At 38.9% G+C, this 19,672-nt stretch overlaps 1 protein-coding gene across 1 annotated transcript in view; it reads left to right on the forward strand.

Moving 5' to 3' along the window:
* Nucleotides 1-10,683: 10,683 nt before the first annotated feature.
* ULK4 (unc-51 like kinase 4) overlaps nucleotides 10,684-19,672 on the forward strand; it is a 249,784-nt gene continuing 240,795 nt past the window's right edge. Inside the window, exons 1-5 of the mRNA XM_067292453.1 lie at nucleotides 10,684-10,737; nucleotides 13,861-14,045; nucleotides 15,310-15,409; nucleotides 17,456-17,595; nucleotides 18,910-19,072. Coding sequence (XP_067148554.1) covers nucleotides 13,908-14,045; nucleotides 15,310-15,409; nucleotides 17,456-17,595; nucleotides 18,910-19,072 — 541 coding nt within the window. The 5' untranslated portion in view covers nucleotides 10,684-10,737; nucleotides 13,861-13,907. The remainder of the gene's footprint in view (nucleotides 10,738-13,860; nucleotides 14,046-15,309; nucleotides 15,410-17,455; nucleotides 17,596-18,909; nucleotides 19,073-19,672) is intronic.

Below are 19,672 nucleotides of genomic sequence, written 5' to 3' on the forward strand. Positions count from 1 at the left end.
AGACACCACTGACAAGGGAAGGGGAGGGAGGGTTGTGGTGGAAGTTGGACACTCGAGATACGTGTTTCTACAAGTTTTGTAGAAGATGAAGGAGAGGAATCCCGCTCGTGCTCTCATGGAGGGGAAAGCTGCAGTTAGAGTGCAACACACTAGACACCAGAAAATCCCCAAAGGAAAAGCCTTTCTACTAGTGCCCCACTTAAAGGGAAACACTTCAGTCTGGGTTCTCAGTGAATCCAATCATAAAAAAGAAACCCATGGGACATTAGGATTTATTATTTCTGCAGCTCACAGAACTATTTGTTGGAGGAGGTTTTGATTGTTTTTGTTTACAGGTAAGGGAAGAACAGAATTGTGTCTGAGGTTACAGGAAGCTCTTAAGATCAAAGGAGCTGCAGTCATGCTGGTGACAGGATTCAGGAAGTGTGGAATCTATGTTATCCTCAAATTTGTATAAATGGTTTGGGGGGTTGACCTTGAATAACCTATAGGAAGACAAGACCCAGTGGTTTACAGATGCAGCCAAAGACAACCACAGGTGGGGGTATAAGTGTGATAGAAAAGGAAGGAAGTTACAAGGACAACACAGGATTCACAGGCATCTGCCAAACAAGCATGTCTTTAGCTTAGATGCCCTGGAAGTGACTAAGGGTGCAGTTAGGTGAAACATGTGAGTCAACCTAAAAGTTTGCTGCTGCCAAAAGGAGCAGGCTGCTCTCCCCCACTTTTCCTATGGAGGAGACAGGCAATCCTGTTCCTCCCTTGGGCTGGCTTTGGTGCTTATCTGATTCCTCAGTGAGTGATTCAGTTCACTAACCTGATAGCGAACTATTTAATTTTTTCAACAGTTTTCTGCCAGATTAGTGAACTGAACAGATTCACCCCAGGGTCATATAAGTATCAGAGTAAGCACAAAGGAAGAGTTGAAACTGTATATCTGGGAGGAACAGGACCCACCTTTCGACAGCACTGCACTGTTGCATCATCTCAGTTGTCTCATCTAACCCATCCCTAAAATTGAAGCTTCATCTTACAGCTAAGAAATCTAACACCACTAAAAGGGGTGGCCCCTCCAGCCCTCACCCTCAGTTGCATGCTCCCATTGCCTCCTTTATGCCCAATGTTGTATATGTATGACCCTGGGCTGGGCAGGTGAGGGAGCTAAGTCAGGAGAAAACCAAGAAAAAAGGAACAGTTTTCTGACAGATTCCTGAAACAGCTAACCATGGGGTCATACGAGCAACAGAGCTTGCACAAGAGAAGAAACAAGACTGCGCAGATGGGAACAGGCGGTGCAGCCACCTTTCTGCAGCAGCTGGGTATTTGTTATAATGTGAAACATAAGCGCAGGACAGCAGTGCAGAGAAAGGGGCTAGTCCCATGAAGGAGAACTAGAGCTGAAGAACAGACTTTGCTCCACATTCTAAAGAATGAGAAGCAGAGAAAAAAGTGAAGATGGGCTGATAAGGAGAAAAAAAGAACTTTTAGTTCCGCAAAAACAGAGGAAGACACACAACAGAGATAGCTGGGATAGCTTGCAATCAGAGCCCAGGAAGAAAATCCATAATAATAATAAAAAAAAAAGACTTCTTGTTAAGAATTGATTGACCTGTCATTGGATCAGATCAAGAAAACAGTCATAGGATCTTTCTGTAAGGAACAAGAACTTGAGATGTTCCACTAAGATTGAAAAAGATTTGACAGAGTGAGCAGAAGTCCTTCACAATGGGACAAATGGTAAGGCTATATGCACTATATATATACAAACACAGTCCAAGAAGAAACCAAGAAATTAATCTAGAGTTAAAAAATCATTAACATTTCCAATGTAGCTCTTCCTCATAGCTCTTTGAAGCAGTAGATTTTCAACTGAAATATTTTCTAGGCAATGTTTACACAGTTGTGTTTTTTGTATGTTTAAAAAAGTGCTCTTTATTTTTAAACAAAAGCAAATTAAAAAGAGAATCTCACATTTTTGTTTATGAATAAATATAGTATTTTTAAATCTGCAGATTTAATATACCATCTGCTTGTAAGAAATTGAAATTAGTTAAGGAGTCTTGCTTAGGGTAAATAGTTTTGAGTGTGATAGTTGAGACTTGGTTGAATATTACAGGTTTGAAAAAAATATTGTGTATACATGGCATATTCACAGCAGCTGTTTAGCCAGTTTTACTATCAGGAATAATTGAAGAAGAGATGAACTGCACTTAACTATGTAGCAAATTCACACCTTGTTCACAGTAGGAATGTGCTCTGTGGACTATGAGCAGATGACCTGATATAAAGGAGTAGTTTTTGTCTCTACTGTATCATACTGTGTCTATACTGGGTCTATACTTGCCTATACTGCATCATGTCAAATAGTATGTAAGTCAACACATCTTTTAACGTTGTAAGATTCGCCTAACATAAATGAGGCTGGCTGCACAGAGAGAGGTGCAGACTCCATATACCAAAGATCTTAGGAGACTTCCACTAGCTCCCGGATATGCGTCCATCGGGGAGAGGAGTTGGGGGTAGGGGACAGCCTGTCCCTCGCACACATGGTGCACGTCTGCATGCAGGTCACAGAATAGGGGAGCAGGTGTTTGGTGGCTGCATATACCTCTTCTTCCTTCTGACTTTGTTGTGGCTTCCAATAGCGCATATAAACATACTCCTTTGCATTCTTACTGCTGTCTCACCTCATTTCCGTAGTAATTCTGAAGCTGACAATAGAGTTACAGTAATCAGGTATTTTAAGTGAAAAAAAAATTTTCTTCCCCAGATTTCCATGCTCTCTTTGTTTTCATTACCCTCTCTGTTTCTATTCCTTCCTTAATTATCACACTCATTCATTCTCAGTTTTGCTTCCTTGATCACATCTCTAAAATACACTTGTTATTCCTAACTGCCCTACTAAAATTGAAGACTTCTCAGATGTACTTTTCAGTGAGCCTGCTGATATTTTTATTGCATGTTCCTCACTCACATTGTCTCTACAACTTCTTTTGTGGTCCTTGTAAAACAATCAAAGAATACCATATTGCTTTAAAAGCATTTGAGACTGATTTCAGATTCCTCAGGTTAGTTTGCTGGCTGAAGATCGTGATAGCAACTATGATTGTACAGTAAACAGTTTTAATCACAGAGACCTAGATAATTCCAATGGGCATGAATAAATGATCTGAGAAAAAAAATCACTGAAATATATCCTGCAACTATATCTGTTACCTGGATGACAGTTAAGAAGGCAAGAGTTGTGCTGCTTCCTCTTTTTGTTCTTCCTGCTGAAACTTTGTGTTACTGGCCCCATTTCTCGTACTTCTTTCATATCAGCATGCACTAAACAATGCTCTGAGTCCTTGACAAGGATCTTTGCCTGTACAGCATCTTCTCTTGTTTAAATTTTGTTTTCTGGAAAGATTGTTACTGCTGTTACCTGAATATCAGCAGAAAAGATTTTTTTGCTCAGACCTCTAAGCTTCCTTCAGCTAGTATAGACAGCACTGACGCTTTCTCCTTCAGCTGACTTTCTTTCATTTTTTTTCCTATGAGAATGTAAAAATACACTCTTGTTTCTGCCCCAAATCATTCCAACTCACAGCACTGCAAGAGATAATGCTGCAGATGGGAAGAAGTTCTCAAATTCTTTAGACCGGCTTCCCTTTCTTCTTTTTCTTTATGTTTTATGTTCATTTTTTTGCTTCACACAGAAAGACTTACTCAATGTCTTTGCCTGCAAATCCAAGCTCTTCCTAATCATGCCTATACAATTATTGTGGTATACTACCGAGTCCATACTTGTGTTCTAATGACCCAAATATTTACATGTCCAGCGCATGATGAGAGCTCTCACATATGGATTAGCTAGTACCCTTAAGGAAGTTGATCAGCACTCCAATCCAAGACTGAACTTCATTTGATCTTCTGTCTGCAATGACCAAGTGCTAAGGAAGAACTTAAACTGTCAGCTGTCACTGACAAAATGAGTGCTCCTAGTACCTTTCAGTGGGACATCAAACAAGTCAACTTAAACCACCCTCTCAGTATGTTTATGTACAGAACAATTTCAAGGAATGTAAAGAACTCTATTTTTCAGCAAGTGCTTGATGAGACAGAACACCGTAGGTGAGGAAGGAATAGAGGCTGAATGTCTCACTGCTCTTCCTTTCTCACCCTTTATGTTTCAGTCCTGAATGTGGTGTTGAAAGGAAGCTCTGGTAACAATATGAAATCAGAAGCTAAAAGATTGTAGCTTAAACAAACAAACAAAAAAATCTAAGTGAGAATAATTATTGCAGTATTAGATATGTGATCCTGGCCACCAGATGGGGTATCTTAAAGGAGCTGAATAAAATAAAAGATACCCCAAGAGCCAGTATCCTATTAGCATACTTGCAAAAGATCACCCTGTAATTTTAACAGCATCTAAATGTGGTATTCTTTTAGAAAAGAGGAAGAGATACTTGGTTTTATTCCTTGAAGACCTGCACAAAATTCTGAAAATGCTCCAAAGACATTTTCAAATCACAAAAATATTAAATAGAAAAGTTCTTTCAACAGTTGGGATCATCATCATTACTGGAGAAACAGCAAATCAATAGATTTAAAAACTGCAAAACAGGTGACTTGTCATGATCAATCTTGAAAAATAACTTTCTTTGTTACTGGTTATTAATAGGGTTGAAAGACTCAGCAGAGCCCTCACTAATTCTAACAAGAGCAGTAGCTAAAGTTAACAAACAAGCTCAAATCCAAAGAGCTTGATGATGCTTTAAACTGAAATTTATTGGAGCAGTCAACAGCAATCTTTCCTTCTTCTGTTGGTGTCATGCTCCTGTCTTCTTGCCCCATCCATTATACTTTGATCTGATCCTAAAATGAGCCTGGTTCAGGAAGTTAAACTGTCTGAAAATAAAATGATTAAGGGACTGGAGCATCTCTCATATGTGGAGAGGTTGAGAGAGCTGAGATTGTTTAGCCTGCAGGAGAGAAGGCTTGGGGGGGGGATCTTCTCAATGTGTATGAATACCTGAAGGGAGGGAGTGAAGGTTTCGGTCTAGCTCAGTCCCTCAGTCCAGTTTGCTGAATTGGATGGCCAGGGAAACTTTTCCACCAGGACAGAAGGGAGCACTGATGGAAGCAAAAACTAAAAGTAATGTGAAGGGGCTGCATCTTTCAGAAGAAATGCCAGCTTATAACATTGGTTAAGTGTTATTGAAACTTTGACCTAAGGAGAGCAAACACAGATAATTAGAAAAGGCACACAAGGGAAGTGAGATGCTAAATTAAAAATGTGAAAATTTATGCACAGGCTAAAGCATAAGCACAAAGCAGTGGAGACAAATAAAACTAAAGGAAAACAGAAAGGTCTTAAGGAGAAAACTTTTTTAAAAATGTCATGCATAGAGGATCAAATTATGGCATGAGAAAGCACTATTCCAAAGCCTACAATCTGAAAAAAACATAGGAAAAAATCCACCACAATGAGAAAGTAAACAGTGACTCAGAGGATGGGGTTTTGCACATATTTGACATTAATGAGATGCAAGTTAGAATAAAGAGTCTGTAAATTCAGATTAGCATTAGAAGTGAAGACAAGTACACAAAGAGGAAATTAAATACATGATCACAAAATCACAGCATTTTGCAAGAAAAGGAAAAAAATTGCAATCAAGCGAAGCCAAATGAAAATTACACTGTGGAATGATGATAATACCTTCAAGACATTGTGAGTTCTAATCAGGATACAAAGGATATCCTGAATATACAGGCTGAATCTTCAGAGAATGAAACATAAAAGCTATTTCTTTCTGCTGGAAAAAAGTGAAAATGTAAACTCAGTAATAGAGCATCTGACCCTGTATGTCTCTCAGATGAGTCCAAACTACTGTATGTATCTGAAGAAAATGGGATGTCCTCCAGAGACGTTATACCTAGAACAGATAATATTAATTCAACCAGCACAGCATCTGCTTTGCAGAGCGTCTGTTGCATTAGAATAAGGAATAATTTGAACACCGAAATACATAGAAAAAGAAAGCATCACTAATAATTTTATATAATCTACAAATTACATAAGCAGCAGGATGGTCATTGAAAAAGCAAGCTTCCTATCTATATTTGAAGAACTGTTACTCTGAGTGACACAATTTTGTGTTCTGCGATGACAAAGATTTCGACAAGGCCTATCCAGCCTTTCTGGATAAGAAAGCAGCCATCTCATGAGATTTTGGAAACCAGCAGGTACATTTAGGTGCTGAGAATGCTGTTAGTAGTGAGACTCAAAGCAGGAGATTATCAGCTCTGCCAGCCAGCCTCACAAGTCACCATCAGAGCTGATGATACTCAGGAATGCACATCTCAGGAATGTCTGGTAGAAACTGTGGTAGTCCATTACAATTAACTCATAATAAATAGATAAAACTCAATACAAAAAAAAAGATGAATTTTTTTTTTTTCAATATCATATGCAGACAAGTTGCTGACCTCCTAAAGAAAACCCAGTGATTCTGGAAAGGTAAAAGTAGTATGCAATATGCAAACCTTTAAAGGTATTAACTCAGAGAATATTAAAATCTGCAAATTATATTACCACATCTCTTTCAAACCTTGGAGGTACACAAAGCATCGAGACCATAATGGAGAAAGACATAACACAAGCATGCTATACATGCAGTATTGGTGACCTTACAGGTTGATCTAGCAAGGCGAGGTTTGGAGTGCTGTTCTTATAAAAGAGAACACTACTAGTTTTTGCCTCCCCAGTGACACAAACACATTGGATTGTTTTGCAGTGATGTTTCCACTGTGAAAATTTCAAATTGTAATTGAGAAAACAAACTTCCAAACAGAAAAATCCCAAAAGCTACCAAAAGAATTTGAAAAATCATTGCTGCTCCCAAATATCAGCAGCATATGATACTGAAACTGTAACATTTCAATTTATTTAACAACTTCAGAGAAGGGCCAGTGAATACAGCTGACTTGTTATCCAGAGCATCCTTGTACCGGAAAAGCAAGATGACTAAATTATGATATGAGAACCTTAATGTTATCACAGAAATGCCGAAAATAAAAAAAATACACAAATTTTTACTCAAACAGGGAAACTACATGCTAGTTTCAAGAAAGCGCTGGAAAAAAATCTGAGAATAAAAAATACGAGATAAAGATGTGTTCATGCGCATGTCTATCATTCTGCCAAGATGGTCAAAGACAGGAAAAGTGGCCCTGTTTACTTCCCAAGAATGATAGAACTATCAAGACTAATGGAAAATTAAAATAGTGTTACATAAAGGCAACTGAATCATAATACCCAGAACGCTGAGAATAGAAACTCTCTTGAGAGTGGGGGTCAGTGTTAAGAAAGCAAGAAACACCATGTACTGGCAAGATGGGAAAGGGCGTGAGTAATCACGACAGCTGGGAGGAAATCTAGGACGCATGGCAAAATAAGACAAAAGTGTGTAGCATCTTCAGCAGGCACTAAACTACAGAACAGATCTTTTACCAAAGGAAAAAAAACATTGAAACATACCTTAATGTTATAGTCTACTGGTCAGACTTTCAGGAACCAGACAAAATGTCAGAACCTTCCACAGTAGTCGCTGCAGTTTGAGCAGTGAAGTGTTTTAGCAATCCTGAACTATGTGGTTTCAACCATGAGACCCCAGTTTACTTTAAATTTGGTCATATGTTTATCTGAGAACTCGAATTTGATTACATCTGATCATCCCATATGATTGCCAGGAAAATAGTAAAGCTGAGTCTGCTGGAGAAGTTGCCAAGAGTATTAAAAAGTTGTAAATAGCAAAGAGACTATTTAGCATTCCATTCTTGAATGTTGAAAATATTCCCACAGAAAAGTTTACAGTAGTTGGGTACAGTGCTTGAAATCACATTCAGTAACTGGCAGTGGAAGGAATAACACACAAAAAACAGTAAGAAAAAAGGCCAAGCTTATTATAAGTGTAACAAGGTTAAGAGTCTCCCAGAATTATAATCCTGATTCTTATACCAAAGCAATGGGTAGAAATCCCAATCTGGAGTGTACTGAAATTACACATCCAGTTGGTGAGAAAGAGACAGACACTTGTAAAGAAGTGTGTATCAACAACAACAACAACAAAGTGCCATAGTTCATAACTAAAAGGAATTGGAAAAAGAGAGGTAAAAATTCATTATGAAGACATTTATTTTGAAAGACTATGAATTTCTGGTTTGTTTGATATCAAAGCAATTTTCCCATGTGTTTCTCTGTCTATACTTTGTATTGCTATAGCTACTTTGTTAATGTTAAAGTTCATACCACCCCCCCTCACAAGAAATGGGATATTTACCCCTTTTGCAGCTATTTGTTTATACTTAAGCACTTCCCCTGAACACAGTGCTGTGAAATAGACAACATAAAAACTATCCCTAGGACTAGTTTAATCAAAAGCTGTACATAGGACGAAACACTAGAAAATTCTGAAGCAAAGGCTGTAACTCGATGGTTATTACAGTTTAGTCTTGTCCTCTTGGAGAGGGAAAAGGAAATTGACTTTTCTAAGCGCTGCCATCAAACTGATGTTGAAACCAGTTCTGTGCTTGAACTAATATTCTGTTCTTTCTCCTTTATATCAGTCACCTTTATCAGAGACAAAGACAAAATAGATGGTTTTCTAAAATCTAAATAAATCCCTCTTCAAAGTATACTTTTCTTGTGTTGACTAAAAGAAACTAGGTGACATCTATTTATATATTCAGTTTATTTATATCTAGTCAACTATGCACTTATGTTAACAAAGAAATATGCAATTTATTTTGCTTTTGCAGTTTCAAGCTGCAACTTTCATTAGTAGTTACAGATCAGCTCTGTAACAGTTGAAAACACATGCAGCAAAATGGGACAGAATTTGAAGATATTAATACACATGGTATTTTCCATTGCTTATGAGTCCAGGCAATTCTATATGGATTTTCAACAAAATAGCAAAAATTAAGTCTGTGTTCAGCCCTGACCCCTTACCAATTTTTTAGACTCTCTTCCAAACACTCCTACACCTGAACTGTCATAAAATGATAGTTTGCTGAGCTGTGTAACTAATGAAGCCTGATTACCTCTAGATTTCTGCTTGGTGCCTGCAGCATATGCTGTTAAAGGTATGCAACAACATTGAAGTGTTTCTTGCAGTTGACAGCTTTCTAACGTCCCTCTCTCAAGCAGCTTTTTTTTTTTTTAAATATTTAAGGGGGAAAAACGGTTAAGTCCATACTAAAATCTTTTCCACAGTGGGGAGGACAGTATCTGACCATCTCTTATCATAAAAAAAAAAAAAATTGAATTCTTCCTGTTAGGAATACTATTTTCTTTATCAAATCTGATTGGATCAATGAGTTTACAAGCTCTTAGGAGGGCAAGGTGAAGGTGAGACAACTGACAAAACATAATGCTTTAAAACGTTCCAACACGCCTGAAGTTTTCAATGTTTTGTTACATCGACGAAAGTAAGGTCACTTGTTTGGCCTTTTTTTAGAGGCCTTGTAACAAAAAAGAAAGAAAAAACAATACCAAACCACCCTCAGATGAAAAATAACAAGAAAACTCCATTTTACTGCTAAAAATGGAAAACAGTTGTTCTAAGGGCTAAATTTTATCACAATAAACGCTTCCCCAGTTAGGTGCTCACGAATCGCGTAGGAGGTGTCATAACCCAATGTATTGTTTTGAAGTTTGCTAGAACTACGCAGGTTTAATACCCTCTAATTGTGTAATACGATTCCAAGGAAAACCGAAAAAAAAAAGCAGCAAACACAAAGCGCTCACGCACCGCGAAGCCCCGCTCGCGGTGTTCCCCCGCTCGCGGCGGGCCCGGGCGGCCTCGCCCCCCCGTCCGTTAACGCGGGGCTGGCGGTTGCCTGGCAACAAGGCGGCTGCCCCCTTCCCCCTACCCCGCCCTGTCAGGCACGTGCTCGCCCCAGACCCCTCCCCCCGCCGACAGCTCCCCCCCGTGGCGCGCTCTCGCACTCTCCCCCACCCCCCGGAAAAGCACCGCCCCCTCCCTCTGCGGCCGAGCTCCGCAACATCCGGGAAATCCCCCCCCCCCCTCCGGCACGGGCGCGGCGAACCCGCTCCGACGTAACCCTTCCTCGCCCAATCGCGGCTCCGCTCTGTTTCCGGCGTCGGGCCCTGTATCCTGGATACGGGGGCGGCGTGGCGACCACGCGAACGGTGGTTGGGGTGTGAGACGACAGTCCCGCGTTGTACTTGGCCGAGTTTTCCTGCTAAAGTAAGGAAAAAAACCCAATTCCCCGATTTTATCTGGCTTTTGTGTCGACGCCTCTCTCACTGCCTCTGTTTTCTGGTGTTTAGGCACAAGTTTCCCCTTCAGGCACATCCAAGTCCCTCCTCCCCCACGCTGAGGCATGGGAGACTCCGTTGCGGGGGCGGGGCTCTGTGGATTTCGGTTGATGGCGGCGCCGCGGCAATAGCCCTCTTGCCTCCTTGCCCGCTGTCCAGGTACAACCGCTGCTGCCCCTCCCCCTCGCCTCTCCGCGCGCGTGCCCAACGGCTGCTGGCGGGCCTGGCGCGCGCCTAACAGTCCGCACCTAACGGTCTTCGCGAGCTTGGCTGCGCACGCGCGGGGCAGGGTCCCTCCTTCCCTCCCGCCCCCGCAGGGGGCGCGCAGAGGAGCCGCGGCGGGGAGAGGGCTGCAGCCGGCGGCCGCCTGCCTCTGCCCCTCTCCGGGCACACGCCGCCGCCCCCAGGTTAGAGGGCAGCCAGGCCCAGAGGGGCCTGCTGTGGGGTACAGCCTCGCTTGCACAAGGACTTCTGAGGGCTGGAGCCCTGTGTTGCAGGGGGACGGCATGCCTTATGGCATACCCGCCACTGCTGCAGGTGGGCCTCGAGTCTTGCAGTGCAGTGCCCTGGGCCTTCCAAGTTGGCATCTTTTGAGTGAGCTTTGATATCAGGAGATTTCAGACCCTGTTCCTGCTGCTCAGATCAGGGTATTCTGGGACCTGCCACCAAGGGAAGAAGGGAATGCTTTTGGAACAGTGTCTCCTTCATGCTCTTGTCCTGTCTTCTGGCCAGAGCCAGTAGGGTTCCCTCTGCAATTGTAGTCCACTGCTTTGGGTCCTTCTGTAGTTTCAGGCCTGTTTAATTACTGGTAGTGTTGTGGCAGGCTGCCATAGCAACCATCTCACCTTCTTTGAGATGCTTCTTTTCAGTTTTGTGTTTTGTGGGGTTTTTTGATCTCTTTGGTGTTCTTGGCATTTCATGTCAAAGCCAATGAATATGCTCCAGCTGTTGAAAGTTTGTCTGTTTATGAGACTTGACTCATGGGTTAGTATATTGAATAATAATGTGTAGGCATTACTGTTCAGATTTGGGGATACAAGACTAGATGTTCCTCTCTTTCCTGTAGCCTTTTCCAGAGCTGATAGCAAAGACTTTATTTGCAGGTACTGCCTGTCATGAGGCAGCAATGAAGGCCTCCCTGTCCTGTGACCATGACCTCCATGTCCCAGGATGCATTTGTATGTCATTGGTCTTGCTCTTGTCAGATAACCAAATGCATCTGTACCTGTCATTAAGCCTAGCATATGTTTGTATGGTTCATCATGTGAGTGGATAATACTGCCTTTCACATACCAACATAAGGTGTCTTCCAACCACTTCACGTGTATATGCTTTGGTCATTTGATCAAACGTACAAGACAAGTTTGAAGAATTCTTGGGAAGGAATTGCAAGGAAGGGGCTGTGGCCATGTAAGTTGTAAGGGTGAGCTGTAGATTGGCCATCTCTCTTGTTGGATGTGTTTCTATGGCATCCCTGTTCTGTAATCTTTATATAGTAGAGGAAGATGGTACTTTTTTTTTGGTCTTTTTTTACATTGTCCAGAAAAAGAACATAAGTAGTGGAGCAATAATTACAAGAATTGGAGAACAGAGGTAGGAAAGTGGAGAACTCCTTCTGTTCTGATGCTGTATCTTTGTACCTTGTTTTGGAATGTTTGGCAAACTGATGCTTGCATAATTGCCTTGTTCTCATCAATAATTGAAGAAAAAGCATTTTCCTTCCTATGTTATATTGGCTGGATCTTGTCATATCTTGCCATTCTGTTAGTGGTAGATGAAATGAAATTCCACAAGTTCATTACATACTATGTAAATAAGTATTTTCTTTTACCTGTTTTGAATCAATCTTGTACTAGTTTGAGTGCACACTACCTAGGTCTAGTTTTGTGGGATTTGGTGAAAAGCAGTTCTGCATTCACCTTGTTTGTCACCATGTATTCGATCATATCAGTTATTCTTTCCTGTACCTTTTCTAGCTCCATTTCATTCTTCTTGAGATGTGAAGAGCAGAACACAGTTTGTGAGATGTGGGCACACCAAGGTTTTTCTATGGTGGCAAAATGACAACACCTGACTTGTTCTCAGTATGTTTCCTAATGGTGCCCAACACTTTGTCTTTTCACTTGAAGTCTTGTCTGAGAACTTGGGAATTCTCTAGTCTTCTTTTTAGTTTTTGATGTGTCTATCACTCTGGGAGCTTTGTGTCTCATGAAAGAGTTAAAGTGAAATTGAGTTCTTGATTTGTGATTAGGTATTTGACAGTAATAGTGCTTAAACAGCCCTTGCGTCCCAACCTTGCTGATCATATTTGTTGCAGCACTGCCCTCTCCATTATGCTGTTTTTCTGTGGTTGTAAGATAACTATATTGAGAATCGGTCTTGGTGGGGGTGGAGGAGAAACAACAGTTTTATAAACAAAGTGTAAGAAGTGGTGTGGAGATGAAAACGTGCAACTCCAAATGGCTCAGTATTAATTAAACCGGTACTTGGAAGAACTGGGTGCTGAGTTGGAAGCCTGGAGTTGCCTGGAGTTGAAAGAATGTAGTACAAGGAAGCAGTTGGGGAGTAAGAAGCAATATATCCTATTTCTGGAATATGCTGATATTGGGATTCTGTATCATGCTGCTCTTAACCCAGTGGAATAGCATAGGAGCAGAATGGAAAGCTGATGCAGAGCTCTTAGTTCGTGTATTACAGTTGCTTTGATATTTGCCATCAGTTCTCCCATTGCTCAAAATATTCTCAGGAAAAAATAATTATGTAATAAAAGAAAAAAACAGACTTTTCTGAAAAATGTGTAACTATTTAAACATAAAAATGCCTAGATTTGCAACAAATGACAAATGTTTCATTTGTTTCAGTACATAAATTGAAGCATATGCAATTCTAGAGACAAAAATGATAAAAGCTGAGCTATACTTTTCTTATGGAACTCCCTGACTCCCACAATGCAATACTGGCCAACAATTTCACATAGTTTTTATCTGCAAGAAATAGTTTCTATGAGAAATCCTTAACACTAAGTCCTATAACTGAAAAAGCTATGTTGAGGTTAATATTGGTAGGAATACTGATTTTTCACAAAGCTCTATGTATTTCGGTTTTGTTGATTAAATCAGTTATTTGGTAGGTTTAAATTATGTGGTGAAAAGTTGCAGGGACATGTTTGCCTGAAATGTCCTTGGGCAGAAATGACAATCTCATTTTCATTTGGATGGGAGTTTTATGTAGAACAAGCAATTTTAAAATTGGTAATATGATTTTTATTTACAGGTAAAATATTCACAGTCTGTAATTACTGGCCCAACTGTAACTTTTAGAATGTGTAAAGAGCTTTGGAAGTGGAAAATACTATCATCTATTCAAAAATTTATGTCAGATTTCTTAGGAGAAGACCTTCTGTCAAGCAATTATGTTTGATCTTGCTGCGAGTGGATAATCCCCATTTGAAGAGCTGGAAAGGTGCACACTATATGCCAATGGTTATTAAATTTAAATGCCTTCCCCCCCCCCCCCCTTCTTCTTTAAAGGTCTAACAACACATTTCCAAACTGTTGCCAGTGAAGCACCCTTAAGTATGGAGAACTTTATTCTTTATGAAGAGATAGGAAGAGGAAACAAGACAGTTGTTTATAAAGGAAGAAGAAAGGGGACAATTAATTTTGTTGCCATTCTTTGCACTGATAAATGCAAAAGAGCTGAAATAACAAACTGGGTAAGAAATGTTTTTCCTGCTACATATGGAAAAAGATACAGATTCCAAAATCCTGATTGGACAGATAGCATTAAAAAAAAATAGCGAGTACTTTTTTACATGGATTTGTCACCATTTGTATCAGCTTCTTAAGCTTTTGAACTCCTGGATTTTAAATGCAGGTTTTTATTTTTTTCATGTTTTTATTTCTGTATGTCAGGAGATTTTACTGATGTTTAAATCGCAGGACTAAACACATTTGTTGACAAGCTTACTGTTTCTATGCCCTGTCAGAGAACCTGTTGTAAATATAGTTATTATGCTCATGTAATGGTTTGCTTTATTTTGTTCTCTGTTGTGCAAATCCTGTCATAGTAGTAGCTTTCAGTAGATAATCATTTTCATACCTACGAAGAAGAAATTATTTTTGGTGAAGAAACAGCATTTAAGGTAAATTAGTCTGGGCTTGTAAAAGCTTGGCAAAGTTTTAAACCTATAGTACTTCCTGGGAAATAAACTGTAGTGGGTACAGTAAAACATTTCAAATATTTTTCTCTTTCCAGTAGACACAACTTGTTTAATATTCCCTCCCATTGTTTCAATGATATTGGGTGATTATGGATTTGTTCAAATTAAACCTTTTGTTCTTTGAAGCACAGGAATTTTTTCTACCATAAACTATTTAGATTTTGTACATTTTTGGCTTCATTTACAGTCCTCTTAGAAAGCCATGAGACCTCCTGTTACCACTCTGACAGGACACAGAAACTTTTCATATATCTTGAATTATTTCTGCAGAGATTAGGCACTCTGGGTATGATAGCCGGAGACCATTAATGATTGCTCTTGCATAATAAGATTAAGAATGAAGAGAAATTTTTTCTTACTGTACTCACCCTATTGTCTCACACTTGACGTCTCACTGAAAAAGAATGTGGGAACGCAAGTTTGATGCCAATTTTCAATTTAAAGTGTTACTATTTTAGTGATACAGAAAGGTTAAGTAGTGCTTATAAATCTATAATGTCTGTATTTGAGTGGTTGGGGAACTTTCCTATAGTTTTGAAATGGGTAATTTAGGCAAGGTCTTTGGGGAAAGTTACTGTTCCTCTACTTGCATGTTAGAGGATCATTATTACTTTTTTAGCGCATGGGAAAAGGTAAGAGAACAAGCAGTTGATACAGAGTAATGTTGTATTGTCTTTTTTTTTTGCCCCTCAATTTCAAATATATGGCTTTTTTTTTTTCCCCTCCCCAATTTACTTCATTAAGAATTTTGTTCTAGGTTCGTCTAACTCATGAAATCAAACATAAGAATATAGTGACTTTTCATGAGTGGTATGAAACAAGCAACCATCTCTGGCTTGTAGTGGAATTATGCACAGGTAAGATTAGCTCAAAAGCTAAAAATTCATTGAATGGGCACTTATTAGAGATTTCATATACCAATTTCTCCACAGCAAATACTTAGATCTTTGAGAAGGGTTGATAAGTTAATGATCAGCTATTTGAGTGTTCTCTGTATATATATAAAGTGTTTGTGCTTTTGGAAGCATTTTTCTAATGTGTTCTAATGTTTTGAAACTAACATAATTATAAATAGAATAAGCCATGGATTTCTTACTAAGTTTGTAGAGCCTTGAAAGTTACTTTTGAAATGTGAAAAATGCATTCCATCATTTATGTGGAGGATATCTCTTGCTTGTCCTAAGGTGACAAAACTGTGTTTCTTTTATCAGATACAGTCTACTTCTGTTTTGCTAGTTTCACTACTTTTCTCTCTGTGTGTTTTGGCATATTATGGGATTATTTTATATGTAGTCTTCTAAAATACATTTTAAAAAGTGGTAATTCCACATGATGGAAAATTCTTTACTAAGACTTAGTTATTTAATATGGGGTTGGTTTTAAAGGAATGACTGATCTACTGAACAGCATAAAAGAGACCTGGAAATAAAATTTTAAGATTCAGCAGTGTTGTTCAGCAGTGAGGAAAATCTGTTATGTGATTGGAATAAAAGATCTAGTGCACGTTCTATGAAAAACTTTTTCTGATACCCTGCTTTCATTCAGGGACTCAAACTTTGTGTCATCCTTGTAAAAAGCTGTAAAATTTGGCTAAGCTGTAAATCCTAGATAACCCAGGAAACCCATAGATAATTCAAGAAATATAAACTGGGGTCTCAGGGAAACAGGCTAGGTGGAGGAGCAGTGGAAGGATGAATGAGGAAGAGGAATGGGATTTGGGGGGAGATGGGAATGTGAAATTTAGGAGATTGGGACAGGAAGGAGAAAGCCTGGTTGAGCAATGAGCTTGTAGAAAACAGGGACTGGGAGAAGTTTGAGTTCTATGAACAATCAGGACAGGAGCGACTCAAACAGGATGAGCCCCGAGACTTGCCTGAGAGTCAGTGGGATATGAGGAAGCAGGTGTTGCGGGCTGGATAAAGAGATATATTTTGCAAGGACAGAGAAACTGTAACAATCAATGGGGAGAAGAATAGACAGTGGATGTGAAGCCCAGGGAAGGACGCAGGTGATACAGCACATTTAAGAGAGATTTGGAAAGCTTTGTAGGTGTAATCTGATCGAAAACAGAGGCAGGGTTTGAAGGAAGCTGGGGACATTGGGATGACAGAGAAGGGACCTCTGTTGGGATGAGAAGTTCAGAGGGGTTAAGCATAGGGCTTGCTGGGCGAGGAAGCTGGGATTTGCATAAGAAACCTGGAAAGTAAAAGTTTAGTTGTGTGTGTGTGTGTGTGTGTGTGTGTGTGTGTGTGTGTGTGTGTGTTGGGGGGGGAGGGGGTTAAATCAGGCATACAAGAATTGAGATAGGGAAAGAGAGGACTGGACAGAAATATGTGTGTGAAGAATAAACAAAACAATCTATCTGTTGGATGATGTTAACCTCTGGACCCCAGAATGGAACCACAGTTTTCCACTGACTTCATAGGCAACAGAAATAGGAAAATTGATGTCATTAGTTTTAGTGCCTGTTTTTAGAAGGTGATAGCCTACTCTTGGTATCATTAGTTCACTTGACTTATGTGGTTGTGGTCTGGATAAGGAAGCTGATAAACCACGAGGGTACTATTACAGTGTTACGTGACACAGTCTCTGGGTTGTTTTGCTTCTGTTTTCTTTGTAAAATAAAGCATTATTAAAGTATTTTTAAAGTCATGCACTGAGTGTAATTGTGGTCAAAATTAAGATTATTGTCACAATCTTGGAAACAGATTATTTCTGTACATCTTGGAACTTGTAACTATTGTGTAGTCTCAAGAAGCTGAAGACTAAGAACTATTTTTAGTAGTTTCTGATAATAATTTTTGCTTGATGTCTTCTGAAAAAGCTTATATAATGTTCTTGGGAATTATTTATGTGTCCTCCTCTGTATATGCAATTGATGACTATGTGTAAACATATTTCAGGTGGTTCTCTAGAATTGGTTATTGCTCAAGACGAACATCTACCTGAAGATGTAGTGAGAGAATTTGGTGCTGATTTGATTACTGGTTTATACCATATCCATAATCTTGGAATTATCTTTTGTGAACTGACGCCTGGAAAGGTAACCAAGAATATGATTTATAGTGGACATCCCCTGTTAATTTGTATGTCATCAACATTTAATTATTTCCATTGTGCTACTGGTGAGAGGCTTACCTCAGACTGGAAGCCTGTTGAGCTTTGCAATAAATGTGAGCACAATAAGAGACAAGTCTGTAACTTGAAAGTTTATGATTGAATTGATTTATTTCCCTGTTATATGTTTGACAGAATGTGATAGATTCTTCTTGAGCTGGTATACTGAACTGGTATACTGATGTGAATTAATGAAGGATTTCAGTTCTTAATCCTAGGGCAAATAACTTTGTACCTAATCTATCGTGCTGCAGAGCATTTTGAAGAATATTTTGAGAGTGAAGTTAATTAAATTTCCTTTGTAAATAACTTCCTGTGCTATTTTCACATATTAGTTAAATAATCATCCTACTCTTGTGTAAGATAAGATTACAAATCCTTATGTATTTCTAGTTTTATATATATGCATGTGTGGAATTTATGTATAGTTTTGTCAAAGTCTGTGGGTTTTTTTGATTTTAATTTATGTAGTAACCAGAATGTAACCATGACCAAAAGTTTTTTGCTTAACAGTAATTCTGTTCTTGACTGTAATTCCTTAAGTGATCAAGTTGCTGTCCTCCCTGAATTTTCTGTAAAACTTACAGGTCAATGGGCAGGAAGTAAATATGTGAATAAAACATAGTGGAACTGTGGTTATATTTTTCTGAAGAAGAATGAAACTGTAAAGTACTCCTTTGAACACAAAAACAGTGTGCCAAAGTGAGACTGTTTTTGATCCATCTGCCTGAATGGGCTATCTCTTCAGACAGCATTTTTGGGACTGTGAAGTTTTCTTTACCATGAGAATAGACAGTGACTGTGTAGAGGAAACTGTACGAGCGTTGGACAAAACCTTTGGAATTTTCTGCCAAATAAAATTAGAAATATTCACTATTATTTGCATTTTCCTCAAATGAAGCAATGTTTCTTTCTGCTGTCTTTCTTTTGGTAACCTCATTGTTCACTTAGATTTAATAATAAATAAACCTCTGAGTTTCATTGTAAACTTATTCTGTAACTTTTGGTCAGAAGAAAAAAAAAAAAAAGGTGGAATTAGTGTTGACTTACAAGAAAAACCTTTCAGTGCATTCAGATATGACAGAGGTCATCTCTCTCTATATATACTTAGATGATTTCAGATTGTGTGTTTTTTTGTTTTTTTTTTTTGTTTTTTTTTGCATAGTTTGTACTGGAAATTTCAGCAGTCATCAATTTTAAAATCTGATACTCCATGTTTGGATTATCTTTATTCTTCTAGATCCTGCTGGAAGGGCCTGGCACTCTGAAATTCAGTAATTTTTGCTTGGCTAAAGCAGATGGTGAAAATTTGGAAGAATTTTTTGCTTTAGTTGGATCTGAGGAAGGAGGAGGAGATGTCAGTGAAAGCACTCCACAAAGACACCTAAAAAATAGATTCCGAGGTATAATGTATCTTCTTATTAACCAAAACTAACTCAGTCCAGGGGGACAGATTGAAAGTTGCTTAAAACAATTTTTTTTTTTAATTTTTAGAGGAGACTTTGAAATATGATAGTTGTTCATTGTTCTTTTGGGGCTTACAAAATTTCTAGAGAACCTGAGTAATTAATGGTTAGAACTTTGTGCAATTATAGACAAGTTGTTAAATACCCTTCCTTCTGTTGTGTGATTATTTGTAAAGATTAATTTGTTTGCCTCTGTCAACAATGGAAAGCATGATCTGTAAATTTTCTGTAAGCAGGTTTTACAAGTTTCGCATATGGAAAAGTTTTTAAGTAATCTCAAAAGCAAGATTTTGCTCTTGGGCAATATTGTTCGGAGTAATCATAACATATGGAGAAAATAAGAAACAGCACTTGAAAGCAAGTAGGAAGAGAAGAAACGAGTATGTGGTCAGAGTTCTAAGTTTTACAAAAACAAGTTTAGCTAAGAGCTGGAAAAGTATACTTCTGTCTTATGATGTATGATAGAATAGTCATTCCTGACCTTTACTACTTGTTCTAAATAGACTTCAGGTTATCTTTTGGATTGAAGCTCAAATG

This window comes from Apteryx mantelli, chromosome 2, assembly GCF_036417845.1.
Source record: "Apteryx mantelli isolate bAptMan1 chromosome 2, bAptMan1.hap1, whole genome shotgun sequence".
Lineage (NCBI taxonomy): Eukaryota > Metazoa > Chordata > Aves > Apterygiformes > Apterygidae > Apteryx > Apteryx mantelli.